This window comes from Protopterus annectens, chromosome 9.part0 (assembly GCF_019279795.1).
Source record: "Protopterus annectens isolate FY-2018-M chromosome 9.part0, PAN1.0, whole genome shotgun sequence".
Taxonomy (NCBI): domain Eukaryota; kingdom Metazoa; phylum Chordata; order Ceratodontiformes; family Protopteridae; genus Protopterus; species Protopterus annectens.
In genome coordinates this window covers 1,325,225,328-1,325,248,566 of record NC_056743.1, presented here as the reverse complement: position 1 = coordinate 1,325,248,566, position 23,239 = coordinate 1,325,225,328, and the positions used below count along the sequence as shown (strand labels likewise).

General features: G+C 38.5%; 1 protein-coding gene across 1 annotated transcript in view; it reads right to left on the bottom strand.

Moving 5' to 3' along the window:
- The window catches only part of SH2D6 (SH2 domain containing 6), a 1,258,756-nt gene that overhangs the window by 431,909 nt on the left and 803,608 nt on the right, over positions 1–23,239 (bottom strand). The window contains exon 13 of the mRNA XM_044084299.1: positions 12,855–12,921. Coding sequence (XP_043940234.1) covers positions 12,855–12,921 — 67 coding nt within the window. The remainder of the gene's footprint in view (positions 1–12,854; positions 12,922–23,239) is intronic.

Below are 23,239 nucleotides of genomic sequence, written 5' to 3'. Positions count from 1 at the left end.
GTTGAAAATTTGTGGTTCCAGTTTCCACTCATGTGGGTCCATGAAATTTCTGCTTAGTCATTCTGCCAGTGCATTCAATTTTCCTGGCAGGAATTGAGTTTGTAGGTGCCCTTGGTAGCTCAAGACTGTGTTCCACAATGCCATGGCTAGTCTGCAGAGGGGGTAAGAATGTGTACCCTCCCCTGCTTGTTTATGTACCACATAACCATGGTGTTGTCCGTCTTTACCATTAGTTGTCCTGGAAGAATGTAGTCCTTGAAGGCTGTCAGAGCATTCTGTACAGCTAACATTTCTTTTTGATTGATATGTAGGTGTATTTGATTTGGGTTCCATTTGCCCTGAATGCACTTCCCTGCCAGGTCATCCCCCCATGGATAGACTGATGCATCTGTAGTTAGGGTTTGGGCGGCAGGGGGTAGTGTGAATGGCAGTCCATTGTTTTGGTGGCAGGGCTCTGCCCACCATAGGAATTCCAGGCATAGGCAAGGTATGATAGGAATCATTGTTTCCAGGCTGTGACAATGTTGACTCCATAGACTTTTTAAGTACCACTGTCGTTTCCTCATATGCAGTCTTGCATATGGAATTAGAAGAATGCAGGCGGCCATGAACCCCAAGGCTTGCAGTATTTGTCTTGCAGATAGCAGGGTTTTTGTGGCCACTTGTTTGATGTGTTACTAAATGAATTTGCTTCTATGGCATGAGAAAAGCTATCTAAGCAGTTGTATTCAAGCTTGCACCCAGGAATGTAATCTGTTGAGAGGGTACCAGTTGTGATTTATTTTCGTTTATGGTGTATCCCAGACAAGTTAGAACCCTTTTTACAAATGCCAGATGATTTAGAAGTATGTCCTGTGCAATAACTGGAGCCAGGCACTTTGTGAATACCCTGGGCGCAGTAGACAAGCCAAAGGGCAGTGCAGAGAACTGATAATGCAAGTAGCCTGCTTTGAAGCGTAGGTATCTTCTGCAAGATTCTCTGACTGGGATGTGCAGTTATGCTTCTTTTAAATCTAAAGTTGCCAACCAGGCATCTTTGCCTAGCATAGGAAGTAACTGGTGAAGAGTCAGCATCTTGAATTTTGAAATGTCCAGAAAGGTGTTTAGAGTAGACAGGTCCAGAATTGGATGACATGATTTGTCTTTTCTGGGTACCAGAAAGAGCCTGGAATAGAAACCTTGTCCCTTTTCCTCTTTTGGTACTGTTTGAATAGCCCCCATGTTTAAGAGGGAAAGTACTTGTTTTTGAGCCTCTGCCCACTGATTTGGGGGCAGGTCTGGCCACCCGTTTGGTGCTAACAACATGTGGAAATGAAATCTGCATCCCTGGGACACTATATAAATCCATTTGTCCTGGGTTATGAGTTCCCAATTCTTTGCATGAAGAGCAATCTTTCCCCCCAAAGGGGTGGCTAAAAGGTAAGTGCTTGGTAATTTTAAAAGGAAGTCACTGAGACTGTTTACCATAGGGGGTGTCTTGTTATTTCCAGATTTGGAAGTGGAGGCCCCCTATTGCTTAGTTCTGAGAGTCCCCTGGGACTGAAACCTGGTGCTTTTGGAGTGTCTGGGGTTGGCTTGAGAGGATCTGGAAGGAACTGGAAAAGACCAATTCTTAGTAGGCCAGTGCCTACTAAATCTTGGAGGTTGCACTTGTAAGAAACTTTAAGAGTTTGCATAAATTTAGCTTTATCTTCCATCTTTTTTAGAACTTCTTCAGCCTTATTGCCAAACAGACGGTCCTGATTTAAAGGAGCATCCAACAATTTCACTTTAACATGATCAGGCAAAGATTGCTCCTTAAGCCAAGCATGCCTTCTAAGCACAGACCCAGTAACAGCACCCCTGCAGGAGGCCTCTAAAGAATCAAAACCACATTGCAAAGTATGTTTTCCAACTTGTTCAGCAGAATGCAATAAATCCTGTAAATCTTTATTTTCCACACAGTCAGGAAACAACATCATTTTCTGTTTAAGCAGTCCAATAATATGCTGTTGATATTTTAACATATGAAATTGGCAGTTTAAAGCCTTGATTGCCAAGTTTGCAGAAGTATGAACCTTCTTACCCCATATATCCAGTGCCCTGGAGTCTCTATCAGAAGGGGTAGGAATTTTAGCAGTAGAAGCCTTAATGCCCTTGGGCCCCTGAGAAATGGTTTTTGGATCTGCAACAGGATTTTTGAAAAGGAACTTGTGGGACTCAGGAACCCTGTAGTATCTGTCAGGTTTACTAGGAGCCAGAGGTAGGAAATCAGGGGCCATACTGGATTCCAAAAACACATCATAAACAATGTCTAGTACAGGAGGTATAGCCAAGGGCCTATGCTGAGGTAGAAGAAGGAAATCCCTAAGCCTCTTTTTTGAATCAGAAAATTCCTGACTTTCCCAGTGGAAATGCTCCCTTAAGGTATGTAAAGTTTCCCCAAAAGCAAAATCCTCAGGAAGGGAAGCAGAGGGAATAGAATCCTCTGCATCAGAATCCTCATAAGTAGGTATGGACAAATCCAGGTCATTAGAATAATCAGAAGAAACAGAAACCTGATCAGAAGAGTCATAATCAAGGTCAGCCCTAGGCCTTTTAGAGGGGGGGAGGGTTGACTACCCCTGATTAGAGTAATTAGATCTTCAGCCATTTTGATTATTTGTTTTTTAGGCATAGGGGCCTGAACATGTGGCCTGGGCATCTGTTTTTTAGACATAGATCGAGATTTAGGCCTTAGTAATGAAGGTGGAGTCGATTTAATATGCAAGTCTGTAGGCCTAAATACACCCTTAGAAGCCAGTGCCTGCAAAGCAGTTCTGGACTCATCCAAGGTAAAGACATCCGCGGGTTTTATAGGTGAAGTGTCTCGCGGCATAACAGACTCTGAATGAGTTTCAGTAGAGGCCTGCGAATCAGATGTAGTCGGTATCAGAGGCTGCAAAAGCGTCTCACTGAGTACCGGCGAACTGGCGACTGGCTTAGGAGAAGCGTCATCAGCAGTTTTGGACCTTGGCGGCCTGTCTCTGTCTTTATCTTTGCATTTTTTCAGAATCCCAGTAGTCGGATGGCTAGCTGATGACATTTCTGGATAATTAAACCGAGAACCAAAATATTTAGAGGCAAAAATGTACCGACGATGGATAGTGCACTGATTAATTAAAGCACAAAACTGACAGCAAGGTACGTTGTGGTCAGGGCCTAGGCAAGGAATGCAGTACAAATGAAAATCTTTGTGAGGTATTTGCTTTCGACAAGTAATGCAATTATTAACTTTTAATGACATCAGAAAGGAGCAAGAAAAAGTTTCCCCAATGGAGTACTTAGCTTTAAGTTGAAGACTTCGGTTCTGAAACTCGAAAACAAAAATTTCAGGAGTCGGCCGACCGGCACTTGTAAACTGCTTCTGCTTCGGGCACCACACAGCAAGAAAGACTGATGTAATGGTGTCAGATGCATGTTTTATACCCCTGACGACCTGACGTCATGGAAGAAGGGACAGCAACCGATACAGGACCCAAGATTTTGTTAATCAGGCCAACTGAGGGCAACCTGCCAGCAGATTACCCAAATGTAATGACTGCAACAGTGAAACACGAAGAGCATCTGTTGCAAAAGAGAGTAAAATCCCATGAGTGAAGGAGCTCCCTGGTCAGCCTCAGTAAGAAGCTGCGATCCCTGATAAAATCCTCCAAAGCTAGTTACGAAAACAAAATCGCCACTGATTCTAAAGCCAACCACAAAGCATTCTATAGCTATGTCAAGAATCTCACTGGCAACACTCAGGTCTGCTCTGAGTTACAGTACAATGGCACTAAATATACAGACCCAACTGATATTGCCAACATCCTGGCAGATAGGTTCAGTGCTAATTTTAGCCCCCTCTCACTCCCTAAAGGGCCCATCTCTATACGGAAGAATGCAAAATTCCTGTAATCACGGCTGCACAAGTAAAAACCACACTCTCCAAAGCCAAGAACGCAGCATCCATGGGACCAGACAACATCCCAGGCTGCGTTCTACACAAACTACAGTATGAACTGGCACCCCACCTAAGTATCATGTTCAAGTCATAGCCTCACCACAAGCTTTGTGCCTGCTGAATGGCGCACAGCGATGGTTATCCCACTCCACGAGGAGGGAGCCACCACGGACCCCGGGAACTACCACCCCATTAGCCTGATGAGCCTGGTCTGCAAGGCCATGGAACGTATCATCATGGAACTTATAAACAAAGACACTGGTTATCTCCAAACTCTGGACCTCACCCAGTTCGGGTTTGTAAAAGGCAGATCATGTCTCCTAAACCTGAAAGACTTCTTTGAAGCAGTCACCAAAGCCGTAGACGAGGGTAAGGTGGTTCACACAGCCTATCTAGATCTTGCCAAGGCTTTTGACACCATCCCCCACTCTGGAATTATAGATAAACTCCCTAAACTAGGTATAAATCCCTATGTCACAAGATGGGTTGCCAGCTGGCTCACTGACAGAACCCACACTGTGAAAGTAGCAGACTCCAAATCCGACTTCGGACCAGTGACAAGTGGAGTACCACAGGGTTCAGTCCTGGGTCCTCTCCTGGTTGGTATATACTTCTCTGAAGTACAGGCTAACACAGAAGTTCTTTGGCTAATGAAGTTCACAGATGACTGCAAACTAGGAGCCATAATCGAAACTCCTAATGATGTGGACATCCTACAAAAGGGCCTCACTGAGACAGATGCCTGGTGTCAAAGCCATGGCCTCAAGCTCAATGCCGAAAAGTGCATAGTCATCCCCTTTGGTAAAAATTCTGTACCCATGAACTACAACATAGGCAGTAGTATACTTAACACACGAAAGTGTGATAAGAGACCTTGGGACACAGGTGGACAGTAGTCTCTCCTTTGATAATCACATCGCCACAGTAGTCAGGAAATCCTTCTATGTGGCACACCTCATCACAAAAGGTTTCTCATCCAGAAAAAAAGAGGTAATTGTTCCCCTCTACTCATCACTCATTAGACCCATTATAGAGTACAATGCCCCTTTTGATGTGTACCTCACAAGACATCTACAATAACTGGAAAGGCCACTGAAATACCTCACAAAGAGGATTACCAGCCTCAAAGAGATGCCCTACGCAGACCGTCTCAAAAAACTCCAGCTTTACTCCGTCGCATATTGCCTACTCAGAGGTGATCTCTGCCTAACATACAAAGCTATGTCAAACCCAGAGCTGTTGAACATGCTCCACTTAAAGAAAACCCAATCCCTCCGAGCTACATGCTCTAGGGACCTAAACCTTGTGACCACAATAAACAGAACATGCCGGAGGGATAGATTCCTGTCCCAGAGACTTCCCATACTCTGGAATAAACTATCTATATCAAACAAAGCTCCTCATTAGCAGTCTTCAAGAAAAATCTTGATGACTGGATGGGAAATAGGAAATTCACCCTGGGGATCACTTCTGTGACTTTGCTTGACAGTGGCACAGGAAAATAATTTTCTTGGGTGGCAAAAGCCAGGGTACCTTTTTGGCTGGGCTTGAATAGGCCCAAGGGCCAATAGCCTAGTACCTACCTATGAACCTATGAACCTATAATTCCCTTTGGGAAAGTTGGCATTCCTGCTAATTACATAACAGACAGCATTCCCTAAGTGTAGACCCAATGGTATATGATCTGGGTACTCAGGTTGATAGTAACCTCAACTTTGGCTACCATGTATCCACAGTAGAAAGGAAATCCTTCTATGTGGCTTATAAGTAAAGGTATTGCAACTAGATCCAAGGATATTATAAGTCCATTATACTAGGCCCTCATCAGACCAATAATTGAGTACAATGCTCCCTTTTGCACGTGCAAGACACCTGCAACAACTGGGGAGACCACAGAGGTTTCTCACCAAGACATTATATTTTACACAATACAAGTCTTACATAGAAACAATGAAAGCCCAATCACTGTATTCTGTCTTCTACAAGTTGCTAAGGGGTGACCTGTGCCTGGTTTACAGGGCAGTCTCTGACCTGGCCCTGATGGAAATGTTACACATTCGAAACTCAAATTGCATATGGGTCACTCTCTCCAGGAATCTTAACCTAGCCTCTGACATGAGCAGATCGTGCTGGAGAGAGAGATGCATCTCCCAGAGACTGCCACTTCTCTGGGACAAGCTTCCAGTTCATGTGAAATAGATTCCCTCCCTGACCCTCTTGAAATGCAACCTAAATCAATGGATGGGTAACTGTAAATTCACTCCTGGGGTGGAGCCCATGTTCCTTCTGGACAGAAGAAGTTGGTATTAACTGCTATAGACACTAACCTCTGCAAACTTCACTCACCTAACCACTGACAATTGGACTGACTCAGGATAAATATGGCTAGACTTGTAAGGGCTCTAGGGCCGTTGGTTTAGTAACCTTCTATGAACCTATGAACCTATAATCTGACTCTAGCTCTATGGGGTACTTCTCCTCAGTTGTATGGCATATATTGCTGCTCCTGAACTATATAAATATCTATCTATCTATATATATATATATATATATATATATATATATATATATATACACATACATAAATATATATATATATATATACACACACATATACACACACACACACACACACACACACACACACACACACACACACACACACACACACACACACACACACACACACACACACACACACACACACACACACACACATAAAGGTGTCCTCACTCTGTAAGTAGGCACTACTTGATGTATTTCATTCTTTAAATAAGGTGGTGTTGATTTACCTCATCTTTTTTGTTTTCAAGGTGTCTCCATTGTACAGTTGTACCACTATTATCATTGACTAGTTCTCTACATAAGTCATGCAACTTGTAGAAAGAACCCTTATTTACGGTGACTTGTCATTTAGGTTGGCTCTAACAGTAAGTAATGCCCAGAGTAGCTTGAATGATTGGCCAGATTAGTATCTGCCTTCAGCAAACATTTGCATCATTAATGTGCTTCTGCCTTTAGCTATTGAGAACACCTCAGCAGCCTCAGTATTTGTAAATGTGCAGCTGTGTATTTTTCAGTGAACTTCTTAGTACATAAAGATACGGTGTTACATTTTTTACTTTACAGTGCATGTACCTCTGTCACTGCTGGGCTGATTGAGACATCTTTAGGGTGCAAGCACACACTGACTGACTGTCATAAAGGCCCGGGTCACTTTCCACCCACACCCATCTCCACCAACTCTGGCTCATTGGAGCCCACTTTGGTTCTCTCCCACTCCATCCTGGACACCCCGCTCCACTATTTCTGCTTAGTTATTCACACATCCCATCCCCATTTTTTCACACCACAGCTATTTACTCTAAAACTGACACTATTCCATTCCAACTTTCTTTTTATATAGGACTTAATTTATGCTTAAGTATAAATAAGAATTTTCTATCTTGATAACTCTCCCTCTCAACAAAGGCTGCAGGTGCATTCCTTCCAAACTTCTAGAATACTCTAGCATTAACTATCACCAGTTCTAAGTGTCTTGTTCTTTTCTGTCAAAAAGGCAGTTCAATTATATCCCTTTCTCCACCACTGTTGAATTCACCAGGAAGCTTCCTGTAATTTCAAATCCTTTGTTTTACCTCTCTTAAACCCAAAGCCTTTCAACCACAAATCAGGAAATCGGCTGAATATACTCCCTAAAATATCCATACTATAAAACTGCTTTTGAAGCTTTGTTTTTCAATAAAACTGTGTTTGCATGCATTGATATGCATTCATTTAATACTGTACCTCTAAAAGAAAAAAAAATGTTTTGCAACCTTTTTATGCTTGGGAACACTCAAAAAGTTGTTCTATGCTTTTTAACAACTCCTCAGTCCATTACTAACTTTGGCCCTTCCTTACTAAATAAACCAAGATAGCCACATAGAAGCAAAATATCTACCCCTTCATTCTGTTACACCATTCTTCTTCAAGGCTCTTCTTACAAGTCACCTCCATTATGATTTCATTATCTGCCTAACTTCCTAACAAAGCCCTCAAAGCAACTTAAACAAACGAAAACTCCAAACACTTTAACCCTACAAAGCATACAGTTCTCATTTAAACCTACATCTGCAATTCCATCATTCTAGATTACAAAAACTATAACCACCTTCTTCCATCTGACCTCCAAACTACCCCCATCTTTCTCTTGCTACTAAGCCACCTACTTTCTCAGTTTGCAAGTTGGTAGGGAAGCCCTAATTTTCCAATTTCCAAATTTCTATATAACTTCCTGATCTTTTCAACATGTTGCTGATCCAACATTATCTACAAACCAGCCCTGGTCCACTTGTTTCTAGTAACAACCTTCATCTCTTAAACCCTCTTACTCTCCACACAACCATACAATCTGCACTGATTAACACTGGCAGCATCAAAAACAAATTAGAACAACTTGACTCCTTTCTTTCAACCCATAATCCAGACACTGTGGTTATAACTGAATTATGGGTGAAGACTTACCACAAACTTTACTCACTATTTCTATCATATCTTCATTACATGGCTTGGAAAATAGGTTTAAGGTTTACCTTCATAATGCCGATCATGTTATTGTCGACCCCACTTCTGCGAATACCGAACTGCGACTTTACAAAACGTTGAACACTGAATTTCCGAACGACAAAATCTTGCCCCCTTTTTGACCCATGTTAGCATTGGTGTGTAAGTGTGGCGTGGTCAGAAATGTCAAAATTCAAAGTTTTTTCAACATTCGAAAGTTTTTGCGGTTCTGGTTTTGCGGAAACGGTTCGGTGATGTGGCCGGTCGATTATACGTGATCGACATTATGAAGGTAAACCGGAAAATATGGGGGAGGGGTCACTCTTTCTTACTCAAAACAACATAAAAGCTTCAAATAAAACCTAAACCTCAGTAAATCCAGCACTGACCCCTTCCTCCTGGCTTACCTACTACCCTCAACTAATTGCAAAAAGTTAAAGTGCCTTATAATTGAAATCCTACTTCATTTCCACTCAGAATTCCAATAAAAACTACCTGGATAATCTAAAGCTTACTCAGGTAGTTTGTGTGAACTACAATAATTGCAAATACCTCCACTAAAATTCCTGACTACCTCATTCATCCACCATTTCTAAATGATCATTGCACCATCTCCCACTTTCACAGCTCCATGAAGAAACCGCCACCAAAAATAATAACATTTCAGCCCCAAACCCAAATGAATGTAACAGTGCTTAAGAATAATATAGTCAAAAATGTACTGAATTTTGTCTATAACATAAATGATCGCAGAATGGCTACTGATGCACTTACCACCTTTCTTCTGTACTTACAAAATAAGTATTTCCCTAAGGTTCTGTGCTTATCGGTGCTACACAAAACCACTAGATAACTAAAGAATAAATTGCACCTTTTAGGAAACAAGGTTTGGTATCAGTAGAAAACCTCTTCTTCTTCTGAAAATGAACATGCCATACTTCTTATATGCCCAGCCAAAAGGCAACCAGACATGTACAAATCTCTCAAAAGCCTCTAGTAACTTCAAATAGTTCTGGAACTTTGGTTTCAGGCCATATAAAAACCCTGTAATGAACAACTCCATCTCTTCCACAACACGAAACTCTTCAGCAGGAGACTTTCTCAAAGAATTTTCACAAATGTCCCATATTCCATCCTTGACACTTACATAACCTGCCCATCCTTATGAACCTCCTGCCTTCACACTTGTCTTGTACCTCAATGCTATTAAAGCCAAGGCTATTTAAAATCTCATAGATCAAATTCCCTCAGATGCTCCCACAAATGGATTACACACTTGGTTTGTATGCCTCTACAAAGAAGACCTACTACATCCTCTAAAACTACTTTATACCTTTTGTCTAACCCAGAATAACATGTGTGATTCTTAGAAACAAGTTAAAGTCAAACCAGTTCCCAAAATACCAAAACCAACCTCTGCAACCCATTTACATTCTTCTTGCACAATGAAAATATTTGAAAATCTCATATTTTCTCAACTATGTGAAGACAAACATAAAAAATGCTATTTCCTCAGTAACATGGACTCTAGTTAGGGAGAATAACTGCCCTTTACACCCTCACCGATGGCAATCTCCAAAATTTGGACAACAGGTACTTAACTGGGACCATTTTCATAGATCTGACTAAGAACTTTAACCTGGTAGATAACCCTCCTAATAATACAAGTTGGAATCGGCAATCATTCACTGTCCTAGTGGAACTACTTTCTTACCAACAGAATCTTTTCAGTTCAAATGGGTGAGACCTCATTGTCTTCTGCCAGCCTTAATAAAGGATAGCCTCAAGGTTCCATGTCTCCTATTCTTTCCTACATTTTTATCAATACACTACCAGCTAGCTTTCACAAATTCCCATAATGGTAGACTCATATGATATGGTGTGTAATAGACCCAGCTCTTTACACAATATAATAAAACAACAGCTTGAACAAGATCTCATTTTATTATCTACTGGGTGAATTGACAGGAAACTAATTTTAAACAACAAACCAACTAAAGCAATGATTTTCAAAACACAGCAAAATATTTCCTTTGCCTCTCATGAATGAAATGAACTATGTGGTGATCTCTTCCTCTTCACACTGTTTATTTTATAAACTACAACAAAAAAGATAAACTAAAATGACATAAAACAGCAGCTTTATTAAATCTCTGGTGCCTCTACAAACACCTTGTAATATTAACATTATACAGTTTGTAATGCTGTTTGTCATTTCTAAGGATATTTTTACATTGCATATTTGCCTTACTCTATAATTATCCAATGTTAATTTTTTTTATGTTTTTTTCCACAGTCTGAAAATGGCCCAAGTGGATCATCACTCTTCCCCAGTTAACAAATATTAAAATAAAATAAATAAATAAATGGATACCTACATGACGCTGATCACTTTCAAACATTACGCATATACATGGAGATTTTACCCTAATTATGACTATACACTGTAAACCCTGAATATACACCAATCAAAAAGTCTCCCAGAGTTCTGAGCTGGGGCCTCTCCTCTCCTCTCCTGTTTGGCATCTACTTTTCTGAACTAAAAGCCTATATCAATGGACTCTGGCAGACTAAGTTTGCAGATAAATGCAAGCTAGGAGCAATCATTGAATACCCAAATAACTTAGCCATCCTGTAGGAAGGTTTGTCCCAAATAAATAACAGGTACCAAAATCACAGACTAAAATTAATACCAAAAATGCATTATTGTATCTTTTGGGAAGTCATCTATCCCAGGGAACTATGATATTGACAATACGCCCCTAAGAGTTGAACCAGTTATTTGGAATTTGGGAACAGTGACCTGACTTTTGATCAACATATGTTCATTGCTGTTAGAAAGTCCTTTTATATTGCATAGCTTATAAACAACAGGATTGTGTCTAGTCCCAGGGATGGTATTGTCTCTCTTTTCTCAGCCTTCATTAGGCCAATAATTTTATATAATGCCTCCTTTGGCATGTATCTGTCCAGGCACATGCAATAACTGGAACACCCACAGAGACAAAGGTATCTAAACATTAAAAAAAATTCTAAATAAATACTAAAAATTCAAGGCATGACCAATTTGTCTTACAAGGACAGACTCAAAGCCATACAACTATACTTGGCATCCTACAGACTGCTAAGAGGTGACCTGTGTCTGGCACACACGGCATCCTCTGACCCAGTACTGATGGATTTACTGAACATCAGCAAGTCAAATGGCATCAGAAATACTCAGACTAGGGATATATACCTGTTTTGCAACATCAACAGAATGGTTTGGAGGGCAGGTATATTTTGCAGCAGATACCACCTCTCTGGAACAGATTCCCTATCCACATAAAACAACACTTATTCCTGTCCATACTCAAGTGCAACTTGAATCTATAGATGGGAAATAGAAAATATACCCCAGGACTGCCCTTGGTCTACTAGTGGACAAAGGCAGCTCCGAAATGCTTTATCCCATGCATGGATCCCCTCAAATTATCTACGATATGATCCCAGGTACTGTCCATTAGGGGTAATATATAATTATTGACCATGGGATGGGTAAAGCCAATCTAATCAAATGGGAAAGGTTAATTCAAACACAAAAAGGGAAACTGACAAGTCTTAAAATGGCACATAAGGGCAGCTAGCCTTGTACTTACCTATGAACCAATACAGTCTGTCACTTATTATATTTACTGTGATCTGCAACTTAAAAAGAGGAGAACATCTTTTATTTTTAAATGTTACTAGTGTCATATTCATGATATTCTCTCCTAAAAGCTCACTGAACTTATGGCCCACTAAACAAAAATGCAAAATATTATTGTTTTGCAGTATTTTAATCATGTACCTACATCTTTATAAAAGGCATAACTTTCACTTTCACTTTATGAACACAAAGGTTTGAGCAAAGATTTTTTTGGGAAGGATACATTAATCTGAACTAGGATAGCTGTTGATATTTGTTGTTATCATTAGACCGCTGGATAGACTAGGAACAATTCCCCCTATTACATTTCACCAAACAAACACCTCTGAAACTTATTTTGCCAAATCTGACTTAAATAGGATAGACATTTCCAAGATAACCATTAATACACAAAAATACACAACACTTGTAATAATTATCTTTGATACTGCCACAAGTCTCTATAACAGTTATGGTTCAGTCTTTGGGACAGCCTCAGATTGCTTAAAAGGGAATTTCCACAAGTTTCAGGGACATATTTTCAGTGCATTGAGGTGCATTGAAGAATTCTCCTGCTCTTAATCTGGATATTTATGCTACATCTGGTTAAAAATGGCAAATAAATTGAGTGTCTTTAAAAACTTCTACTTACCATGGCAAAGAAATAGTGTGGGTACTTACCCCCTGATGGCTTATATTCGGGTTGTATATTATCTCCACTTTCTTCTCCTTTAGGTTGTGAAATAACCTACAAAATATGAAGAATATGATCATACTCTTAAGAGCACATCCATATGACACAGGTAGAAATTTCAGTTTCACATACCAAGTACATACGGCAGTCTTGTAAATAGAGAAGCATATCAGTTTATCAGGTCTATATGGCTGTGGCAGCTAAACCTGAGACATTTCCAACTCCCTTACCTTTGCTCAATTGCCTTGCTATTTCTGAAGCTGTATACACTGTACTATTATTGTGCATTACTCCCCATGCCCAGTATTATAAACAGAACTGTTCCACATGGCTCTTTGTATCACATTTGTAAACATTAGGGTGGCAGAAGCAGAAACTAAACATGTTGAACTGTACTTTAGACTGCCCTAGAGTGGTGGAAACACTAAGAATTCTTTTTACCTTTTTCCTGGCCTCTGCCTGCCAACTCTGAAGAGAGAGTTAGTCAAGGTGCTGTTGTCATTTGGTGATTACTGAGCTTGTTTCCATTTCCATAATGAAACATACTGTGACATTTTGTTTGGGAGTGGACAGTTTAAAATGGATGTCATAAAAGAGGTGCTAAAGAACTATTTAAAGACTTTATGTAAAGAGGTCATGGACACAACAAAGATATATGACTATAGAGGTTTATAGACTAGGGTTGGGAATGTGGAGTCATTTTAAACATGGAAAATGTTATACATATTTCAAGTGTGATAAATGTAGATGGTGATAGAGGTTTTGTTAAATATAGGGGACAACTGAAAATGCTTTTTGTGGAAAGGATGACCATTTGATCAGTAAATGTAATAAAAGAAAATGTTTTATTTCTGGTAAATTCAGGGCATGAAGATAATAAATGCGATATGATTATGTAAAAAATATGGATGAACTGGGCATATATGGGTGGATTGTGAAGAAAATTTAGAAGTTATAGAACAGGGACAAATACAGGAATATGTACATAATACAGAAAGTATTGTAGAAAAGGAACATGAATAGCAGACTGCTATATAAAAATAATCAAGTAATAACAGTGGAAGAGAAAATTGAAAAAATAAAGGAGAGGAAGTAGTGCAAGATACAAGTGAAGAAGAAGAATATGTAAACTGGCAAGTGGTGGGGGGAAATTCCATAGGGAAAAGGGTGAAAGAAAGAAAAATTAAGTTTAATGTGTAATTGTGAGAGAAAATAAAAAAGCCAAAGGATAGATCTGGAGAGGGATAACACTCTTAATTTAAAAGGCAGCCAAAAAATTTAGCAATAAATATTAATAACACAGAATATTAAAAGAAGAATAGGTATATTAGAATGGTATGCTTCACTTGATATGCACATAATTATATTAGTAGACATGGGAGTATTAACAGAAGAAGAAAGACTACGAACAGAAAAGCTACGGGATGGAAGTATTATTTGGAATATGGAAAAAGAAACATGTTCAGGAATATGTGTCCTATGTCAGAAAAGTTTTAGTGTTATGATAGTAGAATTGGGGAGAATATTGGTGATAGACATAAGGTGGAAAAAAGATGTGCACAGAATTATTTCAATATATGCATATTTAAAAAAGAAGGGAAGAAAGATAATGTTTAAAAAAATTCTAAATTATGAGGTAGTAAATATGGAAATAATATTAGTAGGGTACTTTAATTTTGATTTTAAGAAAAAGAAAGAAGGAAGTGATATTAGGAATGTATATGAGATAATGAAAAGTGGAAAGTTATATATATATGGGACAATAAGTATTGGACTTGTAAAAGCAATGATATAAAACAGAAATTTGATTACTTTCTAATATCTGACAGTTTAAAAATTGTACAAGAAGGAATAAATGTAACAGACTTCTTGGATCATTTACCTATATGGGTAGAAGTGCAGGAGAAGGAAGGATATATAACAACAGGCAAAGGTATTAAGAAGTTTAACGATAGAGATTTAGATGAAGAAGGTAGAAAAGAAATGAATCAGTTATGGAAAGATCGTATATATATATATATATATATATATATATATATATATATATATAAACTTATTTTTATGAAAACTGGATGATTTGGTGGATAAGTTTTAAAGAAAAGTATAAAACTTGTTTTCTGGAATGTTAAGTTGTGAGGAGAAAGACAGAGAAGTAAAGTGTAAGCAATTGAGCCAGGAAGTATTTAGAGTTCATATATTTACCCTTCAAAGGTTCTTTCATAAAGTCCCCACATTGGAGGTGTGGGGGGTATAGCCCCCCACCTGGGTGGGTTTGAAATACTGTGTATGAGATGGAAAAATGTTGGCCAATTAGTTAGTCTCCCTGTCTCACACATTCACTGAAGTGAACATTCAATTAATCAACTTTCAAGGTCTAGTCTTCGCTCATCTGAGGGTTGAGAAAAGAACCTTCGATGAGTAAACATAGACCTGTATGTGGAGAAGTGCTAAGAAATAAGGTTGTTTTTTATGAAAAGGAGAAGAAAGTATACGAAATAAATCAGGAGTAGATTAAGAAAATGTTATACAAACAAAGGTATTTCTTACAAAGGAAACAGGAAGAGGTAGCCCCATATTTGAATAAAATAGTAAAAGAGAATAAGGTAATAAAAAAGGCAATTGAAGAATAATGAAGGAGAAACAGTGAATACACAAGACAAAGTATTTAAGGTAATAAGGAAGTATATAGAGAGAAGATTTTTGTAAAAAAAGAGATAAAAGAGAGACAAAAATGCAAAGCTAAAAATTGAGTAAGGACTAGGATAATAAGGGTTTAGAAAAAATATAAGTGTAGAAGAATTTAATGGAATTCTAAAAGAACTTAACATGGAGAAAGCTACAGAATGGACAGCATTGAATATATGTATAATAATATGGAAAAATGGCAAAGAGTGTATTGTGTGGAGGTATTAAATGAATGGTTAGTTCAAGAGTGATTGAAAAATAAATATGTACTGGGGTTATGAAATTCGTATAGAAAAAAAAGAAAAAGATGATATAAGAAATTGGAGATCAATAGTGTTGAATAATACAGATTATGAAATATTTATAAGAGTAATAGGTAAAGACTAACAAATAAAGTAGATAAATTGCTTGAATATACAGTTTTTGGTAAGAAAGGGAAAGGAAGTCAGGATTTATTAAGGATAATGAAAGAAGGGCTAGATGGCATTATAAATAAAAAGGCTGAAAATAAAGTTATGGGAGGAGATGTGAACAAAGCATTTGATAGAATACAATATGAATGTTTATGGCTATATTAATGGATTATAATATAAGTGAAAAGATAAAAATAATTAGATTGGTATAGGAGAAAAATTATGTGAAAATAATATTAAATGGATGGTTAAGCAAATAAATAAAACAGAGTGTGGGATAAGGTAAGGATGTTCTGGAAGTAGTATTTTATTTGCTTTAACTATGAATGTGGTTGTTAATAAAATGAAGAGAGTGTTAAACATTGCTTATAAGATAACAGAAGAAATATGAATTCCAATAATTCTTACATATGCAGATGATATAGTCTTAGTTACTAAGAATAAGGAGTAGATGGAAGAAGGAATTAGAAAGCTAAATATCTATTTAAAGATGTTTGGTTTATGTATAAATAAAGACAAAAGTAAAGGGTTTGGGTTAATGAGAAATATAGAAGATATTCAGTTTAATGATAAGGTTATAGATATATTGGGAATAGTATTTGGAACAGATGAGCTCAGAGAGAAACAGTGGGAGATAATCTTTCAGAAATTAAGAGATATGTGTATGTTTTGGAAATCATATAAACTGTCATATAAAAAGTATATTTACTAAATGTGATTCTTTTAGGCAAAATGGCTTATTTAGCAAATATATATATATGTGTATGTATATATATATATATATATATATATATATATATATATATATATATATATATATAAAATCCCATCTAGGTATGAAAAAGAGTTATTGTCCATTATATTTTCCTTTATATGGGAATCAAGGATAAACCCAATTAGCCTAAGGATTTTGTATGTTAAGGAAGAGGGAGGGGGACTAGGGTTAATTAATCCAATTGTTCATGCAGCTTCTTTGAATCTTTATAGAACTTTGGTAAGATTAAAAAAAAGAGAATAGGAATTTTAATATAGCTTATATTGAGAGTAAATATAAGGGTTTTTTTTTGGGGGGGGTAGATATATGGAAAAGGTGGAAAAATTATGTGAATAGAGATATAAAAGAGTACCAAAACAAAATTATTTTTATGGAAATTGGATATAAAAACTGTCAGAAAAATAGTAAAGAATGGTATTTGAATATAATGAATGAGCATTATTATGTTTTCCCATGGAAGCATTTAGAGAATGAAAAAAGAAATGCTACTAAAACAAGCATTGTGTGGTATAAGAAAATATATGATTGTAAAGATTTTTTGTAGAGACTGACAACAGGTAAACTGCCTGTTAAAGATAATATGCCCTATAAAAGAATACAAGAAAGAGTGTGTAATCACTGTGGAGGTTGAAACAATGAAACATGTGGTTTTGAAATTTTCTAGAGTGAAGAAGTTATGTGAAAATAATATGTTGAAAGGTTTCAAAAAGGTTAAAAATTTAAATACGAATATGTTTGAATATGGGTAATATGGTGATAAAAAACTAAAATAGTTTAAGAAAATTAATAAAATATCCTATAGTTTATGGACAATATGGAATGAAAGACTCAGTAAAGTGAAGTTTAATGAGAAATTGATATTATCAGAGATTTTAAAGAAAATACATTATTGGCTTTAGAAAAAAGTTGTGGGAAATTAATTAAAGCATATGGCACTTTATTGCATGATACATAAAAAGTGTAAATAATGCACATAATAAAGAACCCTTACTCTTTTCAATAGATGCCATGGGATCTTTTATAACCACCTGAACTACCACCAATTCAAACAGATAGGCCTCAGTTTAACATGTCATTCATAGGATGGCACACTCAGGAGTGCAGCATTCCCCATATACTGCACTCTAGTATCAGTAATCAATTTACCTGATGTGGGAATAGAACCCACAATATTCTATACCACAGGCAAATGTGCAACCTGTTGTGCCACTGACAGTGTCATTTTAACCAAGTCAAACACACCCTACAATTCTCTTGCCCATCTGGGCCATATTTAATGTGGTAACTCCCTTGTCCAGGAAAAAATTAATTTGCTGATTTATTGCCATATCATACATACATAAAGTTATAGTAACATTCTAAAACTGTATTGCCATCTGACCAAAATATTGCCAATAAACTCATTAATTTCTTGCACAAAACAGATTGGCTTTTCTGCAGCCCTTTGTTGTTCTTCTTTACCATAATGTTATATAAGATCTGCAATGCATAATTACACACACACACACACACACACACACACACACACACACACACACACACACACACACACACACACACACACACACCACACACAAACACACACGCACACACACATACCTCAACTTCTTCACTATAGAATTCCAAACAAAGCCAGAATACTGTATCAAACAACAATGCCCATGAATAGATGAGAAACAACAACCTCAACCCAATGGTCTTCCAAGGAGTACTAAGCATGTACTGCACATTGAGTACAGCACTCATTACTTCTTCTGCCCACATGCACTTGGTTATTAAAGTTGTGGGCATGGTAGTGTGTGCTTCTGTTTGTCAACAGGGAATTAGCATCAGCCATATTTCTCTGCAACTGAATGTCACTTCAACTGTGTGTCTCCAACTAAATGTTGCATAGGGAAATGTCTTGCTGCCTAGGTGCCCGAACCGGTTTACTATTGTTTATGTGAACGACATTCTATTGGCTGAAATGTGCCAGAAAACAGAATGTCAAACGCACAAGCACTTTTGCACCAGATAGTCAACTCCACTTATGCAAATGTACAACTGCATTCGCATAAGTAGAAATCGACTATCTGCACAGAGATCACGGTACAGTGGGGAGTGGAAATTCATCCACATCCCTACTGTAGTGCAATCTCGGAGCTAGAATATATAAGTAAAGGGGTGTGGGGGGCAAAGCCCCCCACATGGGGGATGCAGGGGTACTTGCACCCCTGCAAAAATGTGATAGCTGTATAGGAGTTTGATTTACATCAGCTCCTATATGGCTATCACGTGGTGGTTTCGACAACAATGTCGAGTCAACTGCATCGAGCATTTGGTTCGACATTGTGAAAGGTATTTTTTTTTTACTTTTGGTATTACCATTCGTTTATTTGAACGGAAAATGTTTTTCAGTTCGAATAAACAATATTAAACCGCCTGAACCTGAGGAAAGACAATGAACTTAAATATCTGCCACAGACCTCTGTGAGGAGAAAGGTTACATGATCATCACATTGACCACTACTGCAGTAGCCTTATATCCTGCCAAGGATATAGCAGCTGGCCAGCTTTTACAGCCTCTGCGCACCTTCCATGCATACAAAGTGTCAGGCAGTTCAAGTTGAGCTGATCAAAAGATAAGTTTGGGCACAAAACCCTTCAGAATGTTATTGCCACCAAGATTATCCTCCTCTGAGGGTTTTGAGGCTCAATGGTCAGCTTGTGTTGTTCCTTTGCTGGGCAGAAAGTTCCCTCTCAGGAAACAAAACTTCAATTTTGTTATTTGTGTTGTCGTTTTATCACTTTCCTCTTCAGGAAGGTTATTTTAAAACTAGGTTTGTTGGGTTTTAATGGACTGTCATGAGACTGTAACATGCTTTTAAATGGTGTGCTTGTTTTTCTTATCAGTTTAAAAGTGGTGTAAAGTAACTGAAAACATTTTTTTATTTAAGGAATTGGTGTTTATTTTACTTTTGTGGGGCTGGCATAGTGTTAAAGTGCATTTTACTATGTTTTTCTGTCAAAAAAGTAACTTTTGTAGATTGGTGGTGTTTACCAGCATTTAATGCTTTCCTTCCCCAGGAAAGAGGCACCATTTTTGGCTTGACCATGTAACAGACTACTGGTCTATGGTCAGTTCTTCTTCTAGTCAGAAAAAGAAAAAAACTAAGCAAACAGCCACTACCACCGCAGCAAGCTAGAAACTTGCCTCAGCCACAGGTGGGTGACTTTGTTTGGCCATTGTTGTATCTCAGACTTCTTATCTTTTATCCTGGTATCCTCTGGTGTAACACCTAAAACCACTATGGGCCAGTTCTTGGGAGAGGGAGCAGGGGAGGTTTCCCTGTTGTGTCAGAATGCTGTACCCATCCCTGGGGAAGGTACTGCTGCTATTTGCAACAAAGCATTTCCCCATTTTCCTGTCAAAAAAGAAACAGAAAACCAAGCATGTATCTACTTCTTCTCAAATTTATTTGGATAGGAGTAGTTTACTCGTTCTGGCACAAGGCTTAATTCAGGCTATTGATCCTTCTTTTAAAGTAGTATCTGGTAAAAGAAATAGAAATAAATTATTTTCCTGAACAGATTCAAGATTCTGAATGTGAACAAGAAGAGGCAGAGATGGCTATGGAGTTTTTTCTCAGATGTCTGATTCAGACACAGAGGAGAGCTCAGTTTCTAATTCTTCCTGTGAGGTGTTCTCTTTCTTTGAGACTATTGTTAGAATGTGCCTGTGTTTTCAGTGGGAGAACACTGAGGTCAGAAAATACTATGAATTTTTACAGAAGGATTTTCCAGGTTCTACACCCATTTCTCCTGTCCTCTCTACTTTAGAGGATGTGTGTATTACTGCCTACAATTTTCTTGATAGCCAGTGACTCCCTCTTTGTGGAGTGGGATAACTGTTGCTGTGCGCCATTCAGTGGGAATAAAGCCTGATGTGAGACTATGATTGAACATGGTGCTTAGGTGGGGAGCCAGTTCGTTTTGAAGTTTGTCCGGTCCCATGGATACTGTGTTTTTGGCTTTAGAGAGTGCAGCTTTTACCTGCATAGTTGTGATTACAGGGACTCTGCATTCTTCCTGTATAGTTATGGGCCCTTTAGAGGGTGGGGGGGGGTAAAGTTATCACTGAACCTATCTGCCAGGACATTGGCAATACAGTTGGTTCTGTAATTTTCATGCCATTGTGCTGTAACTCAGAACAGATCTGGGTGTTACCATTGAGATTCATGACATAGCTATAGAATGCTTTGTGGTTGTCCCTAGAATCAGTGGTGATTTTGTTTTTGTAGCTAGCTTTGGAGGATCTTATAAGGGATCTCATCTTCTTACTGAGGCTGACAAGGAAACTCCTCCACTCATGGGATTTTACTCTCTTTTGCAACAGTTTCTTCCTTCTGTTGTAGAGTTTGTTTATGGCAGGGGACCACCTGATTGGCTTCCTTTTTTGGAGGATAGTGTCTTGGTTCTGTTTGGGATAGCACGATCCATGCACTTGTGTAAGTGCTTATAGAGTACATCTGTGTAGGATTCAGCAGTCATAACTGTATTGTCCATCTGCATGGGTTTCATGAAGTTCACCACTTCTGTCTTAAGAAGCATGAAGTTGGCTTTGGAGAAATTTTTTACCATGGTTTCCTAATGGGGGTGGGGGCGGGATGTGGATATCTAGGGTGATTAGCTTATGATCAGATCTCACCAACGAGGAGTTGACTTTAGGTGTGGAACACTGGTCACTCATGTTGGTAATGACTAGGTCTAGGATATTGTTGCCCCTGGTGTAGGTGTGGATAAGTTGATCCAGGGCATTGGAATTTATGAACTCCAGAATGCGTTGAGTGAAGGAGTTGGCACATGAGTATTTTTCCCAGTTAATGGTGGGGTAGTTGAAATCACCCATTATTAGGGTGTTTGGTTGAACCCTAATATTTTCCAGTATATCAAGAAAAGAGGAGTGGGAATCTTGGGGCATGGTGGGGGATCTGTAGCAAGCTACAATTTGGATTGCAGTTTTGCCCAGAGTTAGTTGCATTTGGATAACCTCAGATGCATTATGCTGAGCAACTGGCCTGGAGGTGTGGATATCCTTAATGAATATGGACACACCTCCACCTTTGGTATTCCGGTCCAGGTTAGGTGGCCAAAAAGTGTGGTATGAGTTATAACCTGATAATGCAGGGGTACTCTCTGGAGCCTTGAACCAGGTCTCAGTCACTGCATAGATATTGATGTTCTCCATTTTAAGGAGTGCCTCGAGGGAGTGCATTTTGAGATTTAGACTTCTAGCGTTGAGTAGCATTACCCTCAGTTTTTACTTGCCTGTTCCTGTTATGGTGGTGAATTTGTCATTTGAACCTAGCCTAAAAAAGGCACTATAGGGGCAGCAAGAGCCTTAGCCAGTATCCAGAATCCCAGGGGTGACAGGTGCAGGCCATCTCTGGCAAAGCATTGTGGTTTGTCGACCATATCATCCCAGGCAGACAGATACTGGATCCCCTTAGAATGACACCAGAAGCTTAGCCAATTGTTGAAGTCAATCATTTTGTCCTTGTACTGTGGTATCATTCTGGGTGATGGCAGGATGCTACTCAGGGCTAAGGTCATACCTGCCTGGGCTACAAGATCGGAGAGCTCTTCCATGTCTCTTTTCATGTAGTCCAGGGAGGTACGTCTTAGGTCATTCACACCAACATGGACAATGACAGAGTTATATTTGTACCTTGTTGTGGAGTAACCTGAGTGCGTGGGTTATGTGGCGGATTCTGGCACCCGACAGGCAGCTGACCGTAACCTTCTCCTTGTTTATACACTATTCCCAAACCTGACTCAGAAGCTATAGTTTTAGTTGATCCCACTGCTGCTAAGTACTTAGTCCATTCCAATCCTGCTCTTTCTGATAACGATGGCAACATTTTTGATAGGTATAGAGAAAAGTGTATACTTCTTCAACCTTGATTTTCAGAATTCTGAATTGTTAGGCTCATATATTAAAGTTTCTTCTGATTAATTGTGAAAGTTTGAAGAATGTTTTATCTGCAGTTTCTTCTTGTGAGGAAATATCTGGTTTAAATAACTTAGTTTCTTCTATTGCACAGGCCGTTACTCATTGCTTACAGTGTGTGTATGGCTCTGTTGATAATTCTTGCAGGGCTAGGCTATTGGTTCTGTTTTGAAAAGGTTTGCATAGCTGCATTCTCAGTACCCCCAAAGGATGTTAAAAATGAGATTTTAAATTCACCCTTAGATAGAAATTTTGTGTTTGACCCCTCTGCCGCAGAGGTGATCAAAACGTGTGATGAAAGGAGCAAGTTGATCTAGGGAATCTCTTTTAAGATTTTTCAGACCTCCTTTTGTAACATTTTCAAGGGATTTTCTATATAATCATCCACTTCTGGCAAAAAGCAGAATAAATCGTCTCAATAAAATACAAGTAAACGAACATTTAATAAGAATGGGGGGGGGGTTAAAAAAAAAGTCTCGAACCTCCCAAAACCAAGGGCAGTCCAACAAG